This window comes from Phocoena sinus, chromosome 4 (assembly GCF_008692025.1).
Source record: "Phocoena sinus isolate mPhoSin1 chromosome 4, mPhoSin1.pri, whole genome shotgun sequence".
NCBI classification, from domain to species: domain Eukaryota; kingdom Metazoa; phylum Chordata; class Mammalia; order Artiodactyla; family Phocoenidae; genus Phocoena; species Phocoena sinus.
Window position 1 is genome coordinate 74837455 of NC_045766.1, and position 22130 is coordinate 74859584.

Genomic DNA, 22130 nt, shown 5'->3' on the forward strand with positions numbered 1-22130 from the left:
ATGATGCTAAACCTTAACTTCCATCTCCAGCTCCCAACAAGCTCTCCCTCCCCCCCAGCTATCAGTCCTCAAAGAAAAGCTCCCAGGGGTCCCCAAAGAGACAGACAGAGAAGTATGAGGAAAAAAGAATGTGTCATTTCATCCAAAAGGGCATTTGTGGCAAGGCTGTCCTTTCATAGTTAGAAACAACAATTTCTTTATTATTTGTGGTAAAGAAAAATGCTATGACTCTTATAATAACGCAAAAAACAGATTAAGCCAGGAGTAACCTCTAATCACAGAACATACAATTATCAACAGCCCTTGTTTTAAATCTAGTTTCCCAAATCCAAGCTTACCAAAGAATCCCCTAAAGGCCCTGTACCCCACCACACCCCAACTCTAGCAGGCCACCTGAATCCCTGATTGAGAAGTGGGCACACTGTGGGTCCAGCTCCGACAGCGCTCAGATAACCCCCTAGGACCCGGAGCTGTCCAGAGAGCTCATGCCTGAGGGACTGTCAAGCTTCCCCCAAAGAAAACAATGTCATGACTGCAAGGAATTGCTGTCTCTCAGATTGAGCCTCCCTTCACAACACCAGAGGGTGAGAAGGCCTGTCTGTAAAGCTGCTTAAGTGAGAAGCATCAATTAACAAGTCCGGATGGTGTGGAGGGGTGAAGCTGGGGGCTGAACTGCCCTCCTCCCTCCATAAATCAGGCGTTCCCAGGCCTGATCACCTAGGTCAGGGACTTGTGCCACCTGCCTGCCTGCCTGAGACAGATGCCAGGCTCAGGGAAGCAGTCTGTTACCTGCTGGACGTCCTGCTGGAAGACGCAGAGCTGCAGCCGCTGGTGGAGCCGCACCTTGCGGTGCTGCCAGATGCTCTCGAGCCGCCGCTGGTGGTGCAGCACCTCATGCACCACGTCCAGCACCTGGTGCACTGCCTTGGAGTAGTTGGCTGTGGCCGTGAGGGACTCGGAGTTCCCGGGACTCAGGGGACGCTGCAACACATCCAGCAGTGCTTTGCCATCCTGGCTGACCTGTAAGAGGGAAAGAGGTCAAGTCCAGGGAGTAGAGCGGCAGGAGGGGCATAGGGAGGCAAGGCAAGCCCGCTGGCAACCCTGATGAGGACTGAGAATCTCAGTCCTACCAACACCCATGACAACCAAGGAGTGTGCCACCAGCGCTGCCACAGTGCCCAGCCTGCAGCCCGGGGAGGGCCGAGCACCCCGGAATCCGGAGGGAGAGGAGGTGCTGGGGCTGCAGCCAGTTGTGCTCTGGACCTTCCAGTGAGAAAATTAGTATTTTTTGATGAGCTGCTTCATAAAAGGGGTGGCAGGGCTAGTGTGTGCATGCCCGTCCACCAGACAGGAAGCAACTCCAGAGGAGCACAGCCTTGCTTTCTTACAGTCCTTCCACAGAAGAGACAGTCCGGTCTTCACAAATAGGGTGAGGTAGGGGTGTGTGCGTGTGTGCGTGCGTGTGTGTGTGTGTGTGTGTGTGTGTGTGTGTGTGTGTGTGTACACGCATGCGCACTAAGGCGGTTCCTGCCAATGGCTGCATTTCGACATCATCATTAACAGATCAAGGATCTTAAAGATGTCTCCAGAAGGAGGAAAATGGCCTCTCTTCTTAGTCCAACTCAGGCTATTTCATAGCACACAGGCCGGTACTCTTGCCACACCCCCATACCCCTATACACAGCCAGAACCCCTGGGTGTCCGCTGGGTTCTCACCTCTGTGTAGGCCTGGGTCACCTGCTCATACAAGGACTGGTGGTGGTGGATCGCCAGCTCCAGGTCCTGCATCTCAGACGGCAAGCCACCTTCGCTGCACATCTTGCACCAGGCGTCCACTCCCGACAGGAACTGGAAGGAGATGCCGGCTGGGTCAGTGTGGGAGCACTGGGGGCGGGCAATGTGCAGATTATGTACAGACGGTCAGATACCTTGGGAAGAAGCATCAGGAACTCTGGAAGCCTTCAGAGACTACTGCAGACAGTGGAGTTTTTTCTTTAATTTTACAAACACCAACCCCAGGTAAGAAGTCAGACCCAGTACCTGTTTAGGAAGTATGGTTTCCACAAAGAAAGATGACTATTATGAAACTGCTGGGGGTGGGAGTTGTCTTCATGTTCAACAGGTTATATCCACACACTGATGATAAAATACAGGTGTGCAAACAGCTCACTACATGACGTGTATGTGAGAGCTTCTTGTCCTGTGCACACTCACAGGTACAAGTGAGAGGCAACATATAATGAAATGGGATGTTTCCACACATGTGCTTTATAGTGTGGACATTGAGCTGTGAAGAGTAGCAAAGAATGCCTCATTCAGGCCCATCAGGCACCCCAGGGAACCTGCAGAGACCATTCCCACAGAGGATGGAGATTAACACTCAAAAAGATCCCTGCTATTGGGTCAGAACCCCAAGGGGTGGGAGAGGGGAGGGCAGCTCAGCGGGACAGACTGTACTGTGTCTAGAGCGGCTCCTGGGCTGTGATATATAGATACAGATCTTGACAGATATCAAATTATTTAAAAATTAAAATTAACAACTGTGGGAGACCTATGGGTCTCCATGCACAAAGGGTGAGCTAACTGAAATCACTCAGATTTATTGGGTGGAAAATACACCTCTAAAATGCAAATAATTCTTCACCCAACAGTCTGGAGTGCTTCTGTCTGTGATTCTTCTTGCCTGGGTGCACAGCTCCATTTAAATTAATTGCCTAAATACCTTTTTATCTCATTGCCTAGAACAGCCCATCTGAGGACAATAAAGAGCTGCCTACATAAATGCATTGAAAAATTAGCCTTGAATCCACTGTTTGCATGCGTGCGTGCGTGCGTGTGTGTGTGTGTGTGTGTGTGTGTGTGTGTATGCTTTCCAGCTAAAAAGAAGCATGGTTTATGAGTTTCCCTGAAGGACTGGCAATACCCGAGAAATTGCATAAAAAATAGATACAAATAAAATTGCTTCTCATCTAAACTAATCCAAGTCAGGAAACAGCAAATAGAAGCTGAGTCCTCCAGTTACTCTCAATCCGGGTACTGCGTTTCTACAACTGCCTGAGTCCCCCTCTTGGTATCACATCAGCTTTCAGTCCTTAGCCACTTGGCTGTGGGCAGCTGATTTTTCATTCTGTATGTTTTTAATCGCAGTAAGCCGTCTCCTAACAATTCTGGCAGAGTGCTGGGTGACACCCAGGATCAGGTTGCATGTGCTTGCTAATATCTCAGAAGCTGCTCGCTCCATCAACAACCATTTCATAAGGAACCTGAAAGTAAACTTGACAGTGTGTGTCAGTCGTGGGGGGAGCACCTCTTCAAGGTCTTTGGGATTTCTTTGTAATACTCTAAACAGAGTCCTATAGTAGATCCCACGAAACGGTCATCTCAAGGAGAGAAAGACAGAGACAGAGGGAGGCACTGAACCCCCCTTGCCAATCTGGAGAAACCTTGAACAAAGTGTGCAAATAATAGGTTGAAGAGAGGACAGGAGATCAGACGTGAATATTCTCAGGTACTACCAACCATCATCTTAAAACAACAACAACAACAAAAGGCAGATCCTCTTAATGTGTAGGGCTGCTCTTGACTTATAACACGAGTACTTTCAGTCTTTGGGAAGGTCTCAGATGGAAACAGACACAGGTGGAGGAAATACAAAGATACCAACAGATCTTTGGTGATGTCTACCATTTAAAAAACACACTAAGCACCTAATATATTCCATCTCTAATCCTTATAACAGTGCTGTGAGATTTATGATCATCCCCACATTAGAGATGAGGAAACAAGCTCAGAATGTTGAGGTGACCTGCCTAAGAGTTAATGATTAGAACTTACCTGTGTCTGGCATCAAAACCTTAGACTCTTTATTTCTTTTTTTTTTTTTTTTTTTTTTTTTTTTTGCGGTGCATGGGCCTCTCACTGTTGTGGTCTCCCCCGTTGCGGAGCACAGGCTCCGGACGCGCAGGCTCAGCGGCCATGGCTCACGGGCCCAGCCGCTCCGCGGCATGTGGGATCTTCCTGGACCGGGGCACGAACCCGTGTCCCCTGCATCGGCAGGCAGACTCTCAACCACTGCGCCACCAGGGAAGCCCAACACCTAGACTCTTTCAATTATTCCATGCTGCCTTCCATGTTAGGTGGGTAACAGAGGAAGAGTTTTAAGGTATGACCTTGTGTCTGACTCTGTGCTATCTGTGAGCTACCCATATGTCATACAAAGAAAGAAATTTAGGGGTTAAGACCATAGGCTTTAATGTTAGACACACCTGATCCCAGATGCCTATCGATTAATTGTGTGATTTTCACAAGGGCATATTAATAAACTTTTAATAACCAGCATATACGTGTGTATGTAATACACACACAAGTGTTATAAACTTTACTGCTATAAAAGATGTGTAGCACATAATTTACAAAGAATAATAACACATAGAATGCTTATGATAAATTCCATGTGACGAATTGATTCTCACACATGCTTTTGTTTGTAAACGACAAACTTATATAGTTCCAACACAAAAGCTGGTTGATATTTTCACTTTTGTTAAGATGTAAGACAAAAGTGAAAAATACCTGGAGACTTATGTCAGAACATTACTCATTCATCAGTGGTTTTAAGTGACTTCTTTGCTAAATGCAATAATAGTTTTTGAATATCAGAAGAATATTTCCTTGATTTTGTGTTCTATTCACAATGCAACAGCTATACACAGGGCACATTTTTAGGCTTAATCTGCATTTTAAAATATTTTCTCTCTCATTTTCTTAAGATTCTAGACAATCAATAAAACAACAAATCAAGCCCTGGTTTCTAACACTTGATGATTTCCATGGTGTAAAACTTTTATCTTGCCCTATTTCAGGCTACCATTGCAACATCACCAAATATGTAGTTGGGATGAGGTGATCAGTAGCACACAATTGTATACTATTACAACAGACATAAATGTTGACAAAGAGACAAATGGTAACTCTTGCTGGCTTTGCTTAACATTCAAACAGGAAGGAACCCAGAGCCTATTTACATTCTGCTTAGTAGTTTATTGTTGTGTGTGTGTGTGTGTGTGTGTGTGTGTGTGTGTGTGTGTGTGTGTGTGTGTTAGAGAGAGAGAGAGAGAGAGAGTGTATATAACATAGAAATAATCTCAAGAACATAGAAAATAATAAAATCTAGTAAAATAATTGAAAATGATGAGTTTTGAGTATTTATTACCTTTGCTTTTAATGTGATATATTTAATTTAAATTTATATAGTTTAAAGTAATGGCTATGTTTAACAACCAGCTCATAAAATTCCTGAAAATTTAACCATTGGCTCTCCCTAGGCTGGTTAGAGTCAGCTGCTGCATGCCACTGGATCTTAGGCAGCTTACTTAATCCTCTGAGCTTTCTGCTCCTCTCTGTAAAATGGGTAAGTAATGTCACTGGCCAATGCCCGTAAGTAAATGGCAACAAGTAATTATTATTTCTGTTCACTGCATTATTATTACATTATTATTATCCACAGCAAATGCTTCATGTAAAATTAGTTTCCCCCTGTTCTCAGCACTCAACGATCAGTTTAGTTTCACCCCTTTGGTCTATGCTTATGGAATGCAAACTAAGCAGTCAAAACACACACACACACACACACACACACACACACACACACACATGCACGTGCGTGCACACACACGTCCAACGATAAACTACTAAGCAGAATAGTTAGCTCTGGGTTTCTTCCTGCTTGAATGTTAAGCAAAGCCTCCAAGAGTTACCAATGTCTCTTTGGGTACACAGGGGCCATGACAGTACTAGAACATGGGTTGTTGTCAAAACTGCTCAGCACGGTCTTTGGTGTTTCAAAAAGAGAGGAAGGGCTCGCTACACCTCAGTGTATGTCCTCCCAGCCTGCCCTGCCCTGCCCCTGCCCCTGCCCCTGCGCTTCCCACCACCAGAGGCTACAGCAGCTCCCTTGGCCTTACCTGCTCAGCCTTCTGATGGAACACAGCGGACATGGCGAGGATGGTGCTGCGCTCATCCAGAGCGGCCGCAAAGCTCTTCCACTCCTGGTCTAGCTGCGTGGAGATCTGTTTGATTTGCTGCGAGGCGTAGTGGCCGGCCTCTGAGAGGCGGGAAGCCACGGACATGATGCGGTTGATGTTGACATAGGCGTTCTGGGAAGCAAGGGAGAGCGGGTGCTTAGTGGGGCAGGCTGAAAGGCACCCACAGAGCAACCCTGGGGTGGGGGAATACGTGGGTAAGGAGGCTACCCAAAACAAAAAGTTTGAGAGAGGCCAGTATCGGCCACATTAACATATCCATTTTGAGCCCAAAGGAGGTCTTTGTTTATATTATGAGATTTCAGCAGATGGCAGGTACAGTAACTGAGCCCGTTCATTTTGAGGACCAACATAGTTTTTGTGCCAACTATTAATGCCCACGAATGCAGTCACTTTACATGGACTGCCTTAATAATCCTCACAATCACCTTATGAGCTCACGCCATGGGGACAGCGTGGTTCTTCAGAGAGTTTCTCTCCGGAAGCAACGGCTCAGACCAGGGCAAAAGCCGGAGGAGGCAAAGGCACCTCTCTCAACTCAGGAGAGAGCTGTACCCAGGGCATTACTGCCAACTACAACAGGGCAGCAGTGCTCATCAAAGAGGACAAAGGACACACGCCACAGGACGACCACACATCTTCCTACCACCAAGTGAAGACTTTGCTGCCCCCTGTTCCTACCCCCACCAAGAGAGCAGGTGAATAAATAAATAAAGAGAGCGTATGAAGCCACAATATCCATGCTTAGAGTAAGATCTGTGGAGCCCTTTCTTATCCCTACGTGACTTAGGAACGTCTCCCCACCTGACCCCAAAAAGGCATCTGTGGGGCTCTCCTGGCCCTGCTGACTCCTCTCACCCTGTGTTTTGTTTACATTCATTCCCATCTTTGATTGCCAATTAAAAATTCATGACCATGTGTGTCACTCCTTACGAGGCCAGCAGAAAACTCTACAGGAGGAAAGAAGACAAAAAAACCCACAAACGCACAAACAAAGACAGTAGTGAGCATGATTATTTTTAACTGCTACCTCCTATTAATTGTCTGAGGTGTCAAAACAATCAAGTAATATTGTAGCACCTACAGGGAGTTATTCTGACTCACACAATGTCTGTCTGAAGGAGGACTAGGGTGGCAGGTTGCTTGCACACCTTTGTTCTTTGTTATGAATCTTCTGATATGATAATAAATATTCTTCCGCAACGGCATTTTCTCTTGGCTCTATTAGCTCAGCGGTAGTTCATTAATAATGGGTAAGTTTAATGAAGGTTCTTCATTTTCCTTTCCCTCTTCCCTCATGGTCCGCATTCATGTTCGCTGTCCTGACCTCAAGCATTCCATCCCAAACCTGAGCCAGGTTGATAAGGTCTCTCTTCATTTAAAAGGTCTCTGTGGAAGTTTAAGAGGTTAAGTGAAGCACTTGAACACAAATCCATCCTGATGTCTAATGATCCCCACGCGTAACCTCTTTCTTCAGTCTGGCCTGAGACCTTTCTGACTAGTACGTTTCCTTAGTAGAACTAGAATATTACTAACTCTTATTATTTGAAATAACTATCCTTCAAAGACTTGGGAATCATTATCAGTCCTGTTTTCTGAGTTAGGACATGGATTCTTCTTAAAATTAAACTCTATTTATAGAACTGACAGAAAAACCAACTCTGAATTAGAAATAGAAGGAAAGAAATGGGGGGATAAAAGACATATACTAATTTTAATAGTTCTGTCTTTTAAGGGACTAACATTAGGATTTCCACCAAATTTCCTGCTTGGGTTCCACCCAAAGCAGACCTTGAAACAAGGATTTGGGGCAGACTGTTTATTTGGGTGTGATCCCAGAAAGCACAGTGAGGGAGTAGGCAAGTCAACGAGGGAAGGGAGGCAAATAAAGAAAGGATGTGTCCATTAGTGGGTTACTGCTGTGAGCATTTGGGGGTCATCTCTCCTGAAACCTTTGAAAGACTATGTAGAACACACTTCTGAGCATCCCACCGGGAGATGAGGGATCTGGGGTATTTATGCACAAGTCCCATCACTCATGGTTGAAGGTCTCTCCTGGAGTTACTCCCTGGCATTTCCAGCCTGACCTACACACAGGCCAAGCATAGTCCCCAGGTCAGAGAGTGACCCCGGGCAGAGAAACACAGGAAGCTGTCGCTGTGCATGGGAACGGTCTGCAGATGACCCTCGGGGAGGACTGAGGGGATATGAGTGGGACAATGGCAGCATCTAGTAAAGCTGCCCTTCCAAACTGGATTTGAATCCTGGAAACCCTCCCCACGCCACACACATTTCTCCAACTCTATCTAGTGTGGTTGGGTTCTCCTGTCCTGGGAAAGACCTTCGTATCCTTTGGCCAGAAGGGAAGCAAGAACAGCAATAAGACCGGGCATGGCCTGTCCCCCGGGTCCCTCGTGTGCATCTTATGGATGCCTGGCCCTTTGTCATCACTGGCTGTTTATATTCTCTCCCCACAGGGAAGTTGGGGAGGTGTGTTTCTGCTCACTTTTAGGAAGAACTTTCTAGCTATTAGAGATGTGGAACTGTGGCTGCCTCTGGAGGCTGTTAACACCTTGTCACTCCTTCAAATATTTATGGAGAGTGGGCCAGGCTCTGTGTTGGGGGCTGTGGGAGATCAAAGACAAAGAGGAAAGAGACAGGATTCCTGCCCCTCAGGGCCTCACAGCTGAGACTTAAAAAAAGTCCTCAAATAACTGTAATTTAAGCAAAATGAAGTAAGTGTTATGACAGAGGTAGAGGCAACTCGCAGTGGGGATGCAGGGGGAAGGGATATGAACCACTGGCAAGGATGTTGAGAAGGGGCCTCCTGCACAGAAGGGGGTGGTGAGGTTGGCAGTCCTCCAAGGAAGGCCCCCTTCAACCCTTAAGCCTGTGATCATAAATGAAAGCTAAAAACAAACAAACAAAAAAAGACCACAGCTTACATTTCACATTCTAGAGACTAGCACAGTAAATGCCTTTTTGTTTCCTTATCAGTGGGCAGAGAGATGTCTTACTAAAGCTAACAAGTGATTACACTTCACACAAGAAGTAGAGGCGGTATTCCTCACAAAAGAGGGATAAGTATAATGTTGACTCATGAACTTGCTCACTGTGCTTCTCTACAGCCCCTTTGAAGAACAGCAAGACACTGCAGGCAAGTCACACGGCCCAAGTTCATCATCACCTTCTTTATCTCCCTCCAGCTTAGAACCTGAGACAAATAGGCAGAGAGATTCTAAACTGGAGTCACAAACCAAATGAGAAGAGAAGAATGGCGGAGAAGGTCTCACATGACTTAAAAGGACAGAGCAAGGTTAAGAGTCCAAATAAACAGGGTGCTTAGTCGTTAGGCACAAATGACACGTCTTGGCCTTGGGTCAATCCCTTTGTGTAGTTTTTCTGTGTCACTGTTTACGCCTCTGTTAAAGAGCACCTGGGGCTCCTGTTTGTCCTGGGGACATGGCCAGTGGGAATGCATATTTTGACTCTTCATGGCCTTTCCATTTTCTACCAGCTGCCTCCTCGATGCCCTCCCACCTGCCGGGCTCTGCCGCTCTTCCCTGCCAGCCTTCAATGCCCTTCCAGCTGCAGAGCTGTCCGTCAGTCGAGGGCATCAACGTTGCCGGGTCAGGAGTCAGATGTGAGTTCTCGTCCAGCCCTGGCACTCGCTTAAGACATCACTTGCGTCCTCTGTGCCTCAGCTTCCTCAGCTGTAAGATGAACTAAAGATCTCAGACATTCCATTTCTGAGTAAGCAGTGTCCAGTGTCGGCGCCATATAACCAGGACTCCAGGTGTACCCTGTTCATGGAGGGCACTCAGATTGAACGTAGAGAGAACTTAGGCGGTCACAGTCTTCTTCTGTCTCATCTCCAGTGCCTGGGGGAATACTGACTAAATCTAGACCTCATTCTATGGAGGAGGCGGGGCATATACTGAAGCAACAAGGGAGACAAAGCTGTCAAGTGTCCACGTGCAATGGGATGGTTTTAAACAGAAGAGGAACATGATCTGGTTTATGCTTTCAAAAAACTGCTCTGTTCACTAAAGGGCTGGCAAGGGGACACCTACATGGAGTGAGACCAAGAAGAGCAGTGCGGCCCACCCCAGAGGGACATGTAGCCCAGCCTCGGCTGTCCACATGCCTCAGCCCCTCAGCCCAGCTCTGCTTTCTGCACTGTCGTGCCAGGGCCACAGCTCGAGCTGGGTGACCAAGGGCCAGCTGCTCCCCTCCCCCTCTTCTCTGCAGCCCCTTCCCCTGAGCAGAGCTGCCTAGACTAACCAGCTTCCCTGGTCAGAAATTAACAACATGACTAATAATTCTAGCTTAGTGAGTATCTTCTTAAACTCTTACCTCAAAACTGCTTTATGAATTTAAACCCCTCCCACCATATCAGTGCTGCTATTATTATTATCATCATTATTCAAAGTATTGCACTGTCCAAGGTTTAAACACGATCTACCCTGCAGAATGCAATGCACCTGCAGCCTGGCCTGCTGCATCCTCCATCCCACCTTATCTGCCCTCAAAGGCTCTCCTCCAATCATTCCGGTCACAAATAGGAAAAATAACTAAATTCCAGCAGAATCTTCCTAACTCAAAACCCTCTATATTTACACCCTGTCCCCACTTTTGTTGCCTACAAAATTCTCTGTTTTCTCATTTCACTCCTGCAGCCATTAAGTGGAGATCACAGGATGGATGGCTAGACCCTTCTCCTGAGGTCTTGTCTCCTGCTGTGATTAACTGAAATCTATGGAACAAAGTCATTCTGCTGAAAGAACTATTTGGCAGAATCTTTTTTTTTTTTTTTTTTTAACCTGGCTGAAGCTTGATGAAAGTTTTCAGCCCTGCCAAAGGCTCTCACTTTGAACCTGGCTCCTGGCTGTCCCGACTGGCTACAAAAATATGCATAGTTGCTTGCAAGATAATGATAACTCTCCACTTAAAGACCCAGCTAAATTTTCTCTTTAAATGTAGTCTCTTATGTGGTATACTCTGAAAGAGATACTGGCTCTTCTAGAAATAATCATTTGATGCAAGCTATCATTTTGGTAACCTAGGGTCTGTGTCAGGGGCTGATTGCAAGAGCAGATCCTTTCTGAGTACATGTATTATTTGAATCCCATTCACTTCACTCTTAAAATAAGGAGTGAATTTTACACTCCTGTGGTTGTAGGTCCCCACCCTGAATCATAAACTCCCTCCTGTGGGTTACATGAGATAACATAAAGCATCCGGTCAGTTGCCTGGCATATAACTGATAACTCAAAGAACGTCATATCTTTTCCCACATCCAATTCCAGCACATTGGTTTTAACTCTCCAAGTTAATTGCAAACCAAATCAAAGTATTAGTAAAAAGTAAAACAAAACAAAAATCTATTAACTATTCCAACTAGAGACAAATATTCCAATGAGTCCAGAGTCCCACTGTACTTCACAGAAAGCTTGCCACAAAGTCCCCTACTCTTCCTGAGGAACAGTCCCTTGCACAGGGGCCTGGCACATGGGCCCAGCACCACAGCAGGCAAAGCTGGCCTAGCTGCCTGTCAGGCCACTGCCCTGCAAACCACAGCCCCTGTGTTGGCAGATGCCCTACCCCTAGGATTCAAGAGTCTAGGGCCCTGAACTGTGCACAGCTGTCTTTGACCCAGAAAGATTGGAGAGTTCAGAATCAGCCAGTGACTAGCTCTGTGATCCATGCCCTTTCAATCTTAAGTCAGAAAAATAGAGGCCTTTGTCTCTTGGGATAGCCTTCTTAAGGTGTCTCCACTACCTTGACATGTGTGAGCCACACCCAGAGCACCCAGAAGTGGGAGTGTCCCATGTTCACACAAGGGGACAGATCCATCTCCTGATCACTGGCCGTACTGCAAAAGGTGGCCGAAACCTCCTCCCCAGGCCAGGCATGGCGGCCCGTCACTTTGTTGTCCAGGGGGGACGTTTCTCCTCCTCACCTCCAGCACAGCAGAGGGGAGCCACTGAAGAGCTGCCTCATCTCTGCAAGGAATGAGTCCTGGGCACAGGGTTCTCAATTCCATTCTGCTCAACGGGGCTGCAGCTTTGAAATTATCCTCATGAAAATGGAAGTTGTGATCTGTCAGATCATCACAGAAGGTGAGGTCAACTACCACAGAGGGGCCACTTCCCTGAAAGCGGCTCAGTCCTCTCGACAAGCCCTGGAGACCTTGTCTCTCTCAAATCCAAAACTCCAGGGAGGAGGCCAGGCAAACAACCGGCCAAGGGCCAGGGTACTCAGCAAAATCATTTGGGTCAAATGCAAAGCGAATGTTAAATCAAAATGTGAACTATAAATACATAAACAGTACAGCCTCAGCTGAGAAAAATATTATACAAACCAGGGAAGCACACTCAAAGGTTACTGAACGCTATTTTGTACTAAATATGCATAGTGGCAGCGGGGTTGAGGGGAGACTTTTCTTTAGGGTCTTTTTCTCATCTTAATTCTCTTGTGTATAGAGAAGCTTTTTTATTTTATTTATTTATTTATTTTGCGGTACGCAGGCCTCTCACTGTTGTGGCCTCTCCCATTGCGGAGCACAGGCTCTGGATGCACAGGCTCAGCGGCCATGGCTCAAGGGCCCAACCACTCCGCAGCATGTGGGATCTTCCCGGACCGGGGCACGAACACGTGTCCCCTGCATCGGCAGGCGGACCCTCAACCACTGCGCCACCAGGGAAGCCCAGGAGAAGCTTTTTTAAAAAATAATTTTGAGATTTTATATATATATATATATATATATATATATATATATATAAATATATATACACACAGTAATTGGGGTAAAATGTTCTTAAAACTATACAGAGGAAATATACATTCTTTTATCCCCCAGCCCTTTCCCTCCCCAGTCAAAACACCAAATGTCTATGAGTGATGGAGCTAAGGGAGAATTTATGCTCAACCTTCTAATTTTATCAAACTCATTCTCTTTACTGACACACAAAGGTTGTTTCTAGTTTTTGCTTTTGGCTTTTTTTCCCCCCTCTACAAATAATGCTAGGGGTTGCAGTTTATTTTTAATGGCCAAAAAGTTCGTTCGGTTAATGAATACATTGTTCAATAAAGTTCTTGGTGAAAATGAAAAACGTCTTTATTTTTACTTAAAACCGAACGAACTTTTTGGCCAAACCAATAATAGCTTTGGTATTTAAAGTATTTTTTAGTTTTAAAAATTATTTTAATGTGTCTTTAATTTTTTTTAATTTATTATTATTATTTTTTGTGGTACACGGCCCTCTCACTGTTGTGGCCTCTCCTGTTGCAGAGCACAGGCTCTGGACGCGCAGGTTCAGCGGCCATGGCTCATGGGCCCAGCCGCTCCGCGGCATGTGGGATCTTCCCGGACCGGGGCACGAACCTGTGTCCCCTGCATTGGCAGGCGGACTCTCAACTACTGTGCCACCAGGGAAGCCCTAATTTATTATTATTTTTATTTTATTTTATTTGCTTGTTTATTTTTGGCTGCACTGGGTCTTTGTTGCTGCGCATCGGCTTTCTCTAGTTGCGGCCTGCAGAGGCTACTGTTCGTTGCGGTGCATGGGCTTCTCATTGCGGTGGCTTCTCTTGTTGTGGAGCACAGGCTCTAGGCGTGCGGGCTCAGTAGTTGTGGCACGCGGGCTCTAGAGCACAGGCTCAGCAGTTGTGGTGCACGGGCTTAGTTGCTCCGTGGCATGTGGGATCCTTCCGGACCAGGGCTCAAACCCGTGTCCCCTGCATTGGCAGGCGGATTCTTAACCACTGCACCAGCAGGGAAGCCCCCTGTATCTTTAATTTTAATAGATTTGGTCAGGTTGCAATCCATGAAAGCTGTAACTACTCAAATGTCCCTGTATCTTTTTACTTTGGTAAAGCATTTGTTTTACAAGTAAAGTACAATTTATGTACAAGTGAAGTAGGCAAGTTTTAGTGAGCAAATTATGCTTTAAGAAGGAAGAGAATACAAACACACTTCAGTTAAAGTTTTTAGAAGCCAAGTTCATATGATAATCTCATTTTACAGTTAAAAAAAATAATAAAACCCAGATATTTCTTGCTTGAATCCACCTAGTAGGTAATTAAAAAACCTGTTTGATCAATTAAGTGGTGTATTCAAAGTCACAAAAAGAAAGGCAAATTGGGACTAGACTCAGGTCTCCTGATTCCTAGTCTGCATCATCCTTCTGCTTATACTACCTTTTTCTCATGCCCTGCAGATATTAAGTTTTTGTTTTGTAACACTCAAAGAGAGCCATGAGGAGAATTATTTGGAGATTTTCCCATACAGCTTTCAGAGGCTTCATGAGTAACATTCAGAATCTGTAAGAAATAGATTGTGCCAAAGCAATGGAAAAAGCTGAACCTCACCTCCTTTTTCCAGATTAATAGTACCATATGATCGCTTACATCTTTGCTAGTACGAAACCCACTTTGGGTCCTGAAGCTGTTAAAGCATCAGCTTATGATTAATTAGTTGAACATTACCATGTAAACCTGCTGATTCCACCTCGAAACATATGGACACCGGGATAGGAACATCTGGAATAAGAACTGTCCACACTTGAAACTCTACTACAATAGCTATGAGATGTGGTGAGCTCTAAACGAAACCTCTAATTTCTGCCTCCCTCAAACCACAGGGTGCCCTCTAGGGAACAAAACAGGGCAGCTGATGGATGACTATCTGGTCAGGGCTGGCCAAACAGTAGGTCAAACCATGTGGAAGCCATCTGTCATTGTCGGGCAGAGAGAGGAAAGAAGCTGGAACAGCCCTGGTGCTTAGCAAAGATAACACTGGCTTGTGAATCCCTCTGTCTCTCTCGCCTGGCTTGCTGTAGCAGTGTTTCCTCCAGCAATTGCCTTACAAACCATTAAGCAGCCAGGAAAACAAACGCCTGGCCACATGTCCGAGGGCCAAGGAAACCCAGGAGCAGATTTAAGTAAAAGAGAAAGCCTTCTGTCTCTCCTCTCGCAGCTCTGAGTGAAACTTCCTTAAAAGGGTGAGTGTCTTTGTATGAGGCATTATTGCAGGATTGAAATGGTAGGGAGGGATGGGTACAGCTGGAATTAGATTCAGGGAGGCCAGCAGGGAAAGAGGCTGGAAACAATGTAGCTCTTCTGAGTTAGGATGTAGTAATTTCAGGCTGCCTTTAAGGTTGGAATGAGAGGCTATAAAACTTCACAGAAACACATTCACCAGTATTTTATTTCCCAGGCCTTTCTTCTGCATTTCTCTTAGCTATTCAGAGCTTGGTCCTGGCATCAGTGCAACCTGGGAACTGGTTAGAAATGCAGAATCTCAGGCCCTTTCCCCATCTTCTGGATCAGAATCTGCATTTTAACAAGATTGTCCCAAGTGATACGTATGCACATTAAAGTTTGAGATGCTCTACAGATGGGAACTATGAGGAGATGTCCCGAACAAGGAGAACTATTTCTTCTACCACTCCTGACCCTGACAGTGATAAGAGCTGAATATTTGCCAAGCATAACATCATGCCAAATGCTGTGCTTAAAATGCATGATCACATTTCATCCTTACAACATCCCTGGCAAAGGTACCAACGCTATCCTCCATTTATGGACGAGGTAGTGAGGCTCTGAGAAACTGAAATAACTTGCCTATGATCTCACAACTAGGAAGGAAATACAGAGCCACGGTTAGCACCAAGTGCCCTTGTTCTTTCCCACTGTGCTGTTTTACTTTGCCATAAATGTGAAAGCAGTTGAGCCAACCAAAGATGTCCCTCAAGGGAGATGATGAAGAGAAATTGCTCCCAAAGATTCACAAACTCATATCCCAGAAAAATAGGGCTCCTGGAGAGAGAATTCAATAAAAATTTCTACTTCTCTGAAGCCTCCCCACTGGGGTCCTTGACTTGCCCTTGGAATTCCCAGAATAGCTCAGCTCCAGAATGGGCAGGAGCCTGGCAGGTGGACTTTTCTTGTCCTCTCCCTCCTTGGAAGAATCATCTCTACCTGTAAATCCAAGGCCAGTCACCTTGAGGAACAGGTTCCTGTCTCCACAGAAATACAGTAAAGCTCAGGATTAAGGCAGTTCTTTGCCCCTTTACTCAATATCATGATTTATTGTCAGAGTCTTAAATCTGCTATCCTATTCGTTTATTCAAGCATTCATCCAGTAATTCAAGGCACTGTGCAAGCAGGGAACAAGCAGACAAAACTCCTATGCTCATGGAGCTTACATTTTAGAAGAGTCAGACAATAAGGTAATATCTACTATATATTTCTTATTTCAGTGCTATACAAAATACAGCTGGGAAGAGGATAGAGCATGGTGGGGCTGGGAAATGCTACTTAAGATAGAGAAGTCAGGGCAGGCTGACCCCTGAAACTGAGGGTGACACTGGAGCTTAGCCCTGAATGAAGTGAGAGAATGAACAGCCAGGAAGAGGCTCCAGGTAAGGAAACAGCAGGGGCAAAGACCACGAGGCAGGAATGACCTTGAAGTGTTCAAGAAACAGCAAGAAGCCCAGGGTGACTGGAGCAGATGAGTAGGTGGTAGAGGATGAGATTGTAGGGGTAACGGGCATCCAGACCACACAGAGGCTCGTAAGCCATGGTAAGGGACTTCAGCTTTTATCCTGAGAAGGATTAAAGCATTCTGAGCACAGGAGTGACATACTTTTGGCAGGATTGCTAGGGCTGTTATGTTAAGAATGGGACTGTAAGGAAACAAAGGTGGAAGCAGGGAGACCAGATAGGAGCTACTACAATAGTCCAGGCAGGTAACGGCTGTGCAAGTGGTAACAAGTGGCCAGATTCTGGATATACTTTGAGGGCAGAGCCAAGTGGACTTGCTGATGGAAATCCTTTAGTTCTTCCTCATTTCTGGGCCTCTGGTTGGGTCGTGAACTCTGACCTATGTTTTGTTTTCTTTTTTTGGCACTGCTCCCTTCTCATCTGCCTATCTAGTCCTGACCTCTCAGTTCTTGAATCTTCTTGATTTGTAAACGTCTTGCCTGTATGTCCTGATCAGTCTCTGTCCCTTGTCTGGTACTCCTGGTCGGCTATCAGCCACGCTCCAGAAAGGCATATGCAATGTTGCTGCTACTTATTATTATCAATACTTCATATTTGTGTCATGCTTTACAGTTTAAGACCTTTTGTGTACATTATCTCATCTGACGTGTTAGGTTTCATAGACCATTTCGTGCCTTTCATTCGGCTCCAGAGACCTCAGAGAAGAGCATGAGTCAGCTTTGCTGAATTTCAGACAAATGAACTCCTCGCAGCTACAGACCTGGCAGAGAGCAGGCACTGGCTACATGTATGTCAAAGTGTGTGGGTAAACTGAGCTACAAGGCTCAGGGGGTAAACACCCAGAGGGCACAGAAGATATCCTGAGGGTAAGGGACATGCTGACAGAGGGCCCCCGAGAGTAGTGGACTAAAGCTAGAAAGGTACCAAGGGTGTAGGGCAGAGAACCAGGAGTGAGGTAGGAGAGGAGGGAACCCTGTGCGCTGGAGGGGGTGAATGATCAGGGGAGAAGGCTGAACCAGGCCAGTGCCAGCCACGAGTCAGAAATCTGTACGGTCAGCCAAGCCCTGCAGGTCAGCTCAGAGAAGGCTTTCAGAAGGGACCTAGGCCACGTGACTGGGCAGCAAGGTGAGGGGAGCCAGCATTGTGTAGTAGGGTGATACTGAGTGGTACAGAGTGATGCTTTGCCTCTGCCAAGGAGCTTCCCTCTGTTCTGTTTGAATAGGGGCCAATCCCCAAAACATGGCTGATTAGAGTCTGGTAGGTAAGGAAAATGGGGCACCTGGAGAGGCTGGAGTAGGGAGCAAGGAACAGAGGGTAAAGACAGATACTCTTTCTCCCTGGATACTCTGACCTTGAGGGAAGTCTTCCAACTCCACAGGTTAATTATCCAATAGCTTTAGAGTTTGACCCTAGGGCTAATGTCAGTTGGCTTATTTTCTCCACCTGATTCAGTGATTCTCAGTCTGGTTCTCCACCTTGTACAGGTTTCCTGGGGAGACATCCCAGCACAGTTAAATCAGAGTCCAGGGCAGTGGGGCCCAGATGTGGTGTTTTTTCAAAACTCCCGAGGTGACTCCAGTGGGCCATCAGGATGAAGGGCTGCTGCCTTAGACATGTGGACCAGCTTCACTGGGCTTAGTTCAAAGCATACTCCTTTCTCCTTAGGACAATTCTAATGCTGACAATGGTGCCAAGAGCAGAATCATAAATGGATCCTGAGCAGATCAGAAAATAAATCTAATCCTCCCACTGAGTTAGAAGAAAATGGAAATTCCACCCACAAGGCTGTTTGTGGAGATACAAACACTGCATCCTGTTCAACTCGATTAGTAAGAATAGGTCTGGTTGGTGATACATGAAGCATTTTACAAGCGCAGGTTTCCTTAGAAGCCCTGCCTTAGGGAATCTCAGTGCTAACAGAAAACACTGGATCACGTTCATTCTTGTCAGGGAAGGACACATTTTAATGGCTTTACTTCCATCTTTAGCATTAGAACCTCAGAAACAAAGATGCTTGAGGTCAGGTGGAACTTAAAAGACCATCCAGTGGTTCCTGGACTTTACTGTGCATCACCTGGGGACCCTGCAAGCATCCTGGTTCCCAGGCTCACCCCTGATGGAAACTATTGCTCTCATTCACCTTCTTTTCATGGCTGTTCAGCTTCTGCTCAAGTCATGTCCTGTAGGGTTCCCTCAAAAGTAAAGGCCATGCCTTGCCAGTTCTGCATCCGTGCTGCCAAACTCTGCTCCAGGTTGGTAACAGATGCTGTAGCATGCTTAATATCCTATTAATTCAACGAGCATTTATTAGACACCTACTAGGTGCCAGGCATTGTTACAGGCCCTGGAGATATAGGTGTGAATGAAACAAAGCTCTGTCCTTAAGAGCTTATATCCTAGTGGGCAAAATTCTCCTCACATCAGGCATATGAAATTTAAGAATGGCTGAACTGCAAGCTCCTTGAAGGCAGCTTTGTGTCTTGTGAATCTTGCTGTTCTTAGTGTCCAGCAAAGGGCAAAGAGAACACAACATCAAAAGTTTGTTGAATACACCAATGAGTGAGTGCTGAGTGGTGCACCCAGAGCCTCCTATCTCAGCTTTGCCAACACCACCATAGTTGGTGTCCATGCTCTGTCATGGTCATTACCTGCAACCATTAAGAAGATTATATCTTAAAGGTAGCAGGAACCCATTTACAAAACATTCACTCTCCAGTTGTCTTTTTCTCTTCCTCCTCCCCTCCTTCTTAACAGTTGTATTGAGATATAATTCATATACCATACAATTCACCCATTTAAACTCAGTGTATATAACTCAGTGGGCTTTAGTATAATCGTATTTGGTATACAGATATGTGCAACCAACATCACAGTCAATTTTACAACATTTTTATCGTCAAAAGAAACCCTGTACCCTTTCCTTTCACTATTGTTCCTCTATCCTCCATCCATCCCAAGCCTACTACTTTCTGTTTCTATAGGTTTGCCTATTCTAGACTGTTCATATAAATGGACTCATATAAATATGTGGTCTTTGGTGACTGGATTCTTTCACTTAGTAAGATGTTTTCAAAGTTCATCCATGTTAGAGCATGTATCAGCACTTCATTCCTTTTTATGCCAAATAATATTCTATTATATGTATACACCATATTTTGTTTATCCATTCATCAGTCAATGGACAATTGGGTTTTTTCCACCTTCTGGCTATTATTAATGTTTCCTTAAACATTTGTGTATAATGTATGGACTTCTGTATGGACATATGTTGTCATTTCTCTTGAGTATATACATAGCAGTTGAATCTCTGGGTCATAGGGTAACTCAATGTTTAACTGAGGAATTGCCAGACTGTATTCCAAATGGCCACACCATGTTACACTCCCTCAAGCATTGTATGAGGATTCTGATTTCTCAAGGTCCTCACCAACATTTGTTATTATCTGACTTTTTGATTATAGCTATCCTAAAGGATGTGAAAAGGTATCTCACTGCGGTTTTGATTTGCATTTCCCTCATGACTAACAGCTTTTCATGCACTCTCAAGCATCTTTTCATACACTTATTGACCATTTGTTTATCTTCTTGGGAGAAATGACTATTCAGATTCTTTGTCCATTTTTCCATTGGGTTACTTGTCTTTTTGTTATTGAGTTGGAAGAGTTCTTTATTCTCTTATTCTGTATTATAGATTCTAGATACAAGTCCCTTATCAGATAAATGAATTGCAAATATTTTCTCCCATTCTGTGGGCTGCCTTTTCACTTTCTTGATTGTAACTTTTGAATCACAAAAGTTCTTAATTTTGATGAGGTCTAATTGATCTATTTTTTATTTAGTATGAGGTAAGGATCCAACTTCATTTTTTGCATGTGTCTATCCAGTTGTCCCAGCACCATTTGTTGAAAAGACTATTCTTTCCACATTGAATGGTCATGGAACACTTGTCAAAAATCAGTTGACCACAGACATATGACTTTATTTATGGACTCTCAATTCTACTCCATTGATCTTTATGTCTATACTTATGCCAGTACCATACTGTCTTGATTACTGTGGTTTTGTGGTAAATTTTGAGATCAGGAAATATGAGTCCTCCAACTTTGTTCTTTTTAAAAATTATTTTGGCTACTCTGGGTCCCTTGCAATTCCATACAAATTTTAGAATCCACTAGTTAGCTTCTACAAAGAAGCCAGCTAGGATTCTGATAGAGATGTGCTGAATCTGTATATTAATTTGGGGAGCATGGCCATCTTAACAATATTTAAGTCTTTCACTCCATGAGTATGAGATGTTTTTCCCTTTATTTAGATCTTAAATTTCTTTCAACATTTTATTGTTTTCAGAGTACAAGTTTTGCACTTTTGTGAAATTTTTCCCAAGTATTTTATGCTTTTTGATGCTACTATAAATGGAATAGTTTTCTTAATTTCACTTCCAGATTGTTTACTGTGTGTAGAAATATCCTGAAATCTGAACTCATTTATTAATTCTAATAATCTACTAGTTCTAATAATTTTATAGTAAATGCCTTAGGATTTTCCATATACAAAATCATGACATCTGAAAATAGAGATAGTTTTACTTCTTCCTTTCTAATCTAGATGTCTTTTCTTTTTCCTGAATAACTGTCCTGGCTAGAACTTCCAGTGTTAATTAGAAGTGGCAGACTTATCCTGTTCCTGATTCTAGGGAGAGGGTATCCAGTCTTTCACCATGAAGCATGACGTTAGCTGTGGGTTTTTCATAGGTGCCCTTTATCAGGCTGAGGAAGTTCTCTTCTAGTCCCAGTTTGTTTTATTATGAAAGGGTATTGAATTCTGTCAAATAGTTTTTCTGGGTCTATTGAGATAATCATGTGATTTTTGTTTTTTATTTTACTGATGTTAAACCAACCTCACAATCCTGGGGTAATTCCCAATTCATCATAGTATATAATTCTTTCTGTATGTTTCTAGATTTGGTTTGTTGTTAGCATTTTGTTGGACATTTTTACATCCCTATTCATAAGCAATATTGGTCTGTAGCTTTCTTTTCTTTTGTAATGTTTTTGTTTGGTTTTGGTATCAAAGTAATACTAGCCTCATAGAAGATTTGGGAGTATTTCCTCTTTTTCTATTTTTGTTTTTTTGAAAAGCTTCTGAAGAATTAGTATTAACTCTTTAAATGTTTGATAGAATTCACTGGTAAAGCCCTCTGGGCCTGGGTTTTTGTCCATTTCATCTAAGTTACCTAATTTATTGGTGTACAATTATTTGTAGTATTCCTTTATAATCCTTTTTGTTTCTGTAAGGTTGGTAGTAATATCCCCTCTTTCATTTCTGATGCCAGTAATTTTTTTTCTTGGTTATTCTAGCTAAAGGTTTGTCAATTTTGTTGATCTTTTCAAAGAACCAGCTTTGGGTTTCACTGATTTTTTTCTACTGTTTTTTCTTCTCTATTTCATTAATTTTCACTCTAATCTTTATTACTTCCTTCCTTCTGTTTGTTTTAGGCTTAGTTTGCTCTTCTTTTTCTAGTGCCTTAAGGTGGAAGTTTAGGATATTAATTTAGATATTTTTTTCTTTCTTTAACTAGAG

General features: G+C 44.3%; 1 protein-coding gene across 10 annotated transcripts in view; it reads right to left on the bottom strand.

Annotated features, from left to right (window-relative positions):
* LOC116752734 (kalirin) overlaps positions 1-22130 on the bottom strand; it is a 531375-nt gene that overhangs the window by 247574 nt on the left and 261671 nt on the right. For all 10 annotated transcript variants that reach the window (XM_032629477.1, XM_032629484.1, XM_032629482.1 and 7 more), the window contains exons 7-9: positions 5964-6155; positions 1717-1848; positions 790-1020 (exon numbers count right to left, since the gene is read on the bottom strand). In XM_032629477.1, coding sequence (XP_032485368.1) covers positions 790-1020; positions 1717-1848; positions 5964-6155 — 555 coding nt within the window. The remainder of the gene's footprint in view (positions 1-789; positions 1021-1716; positions 1849-5963; positions 6156-22130) is intronic.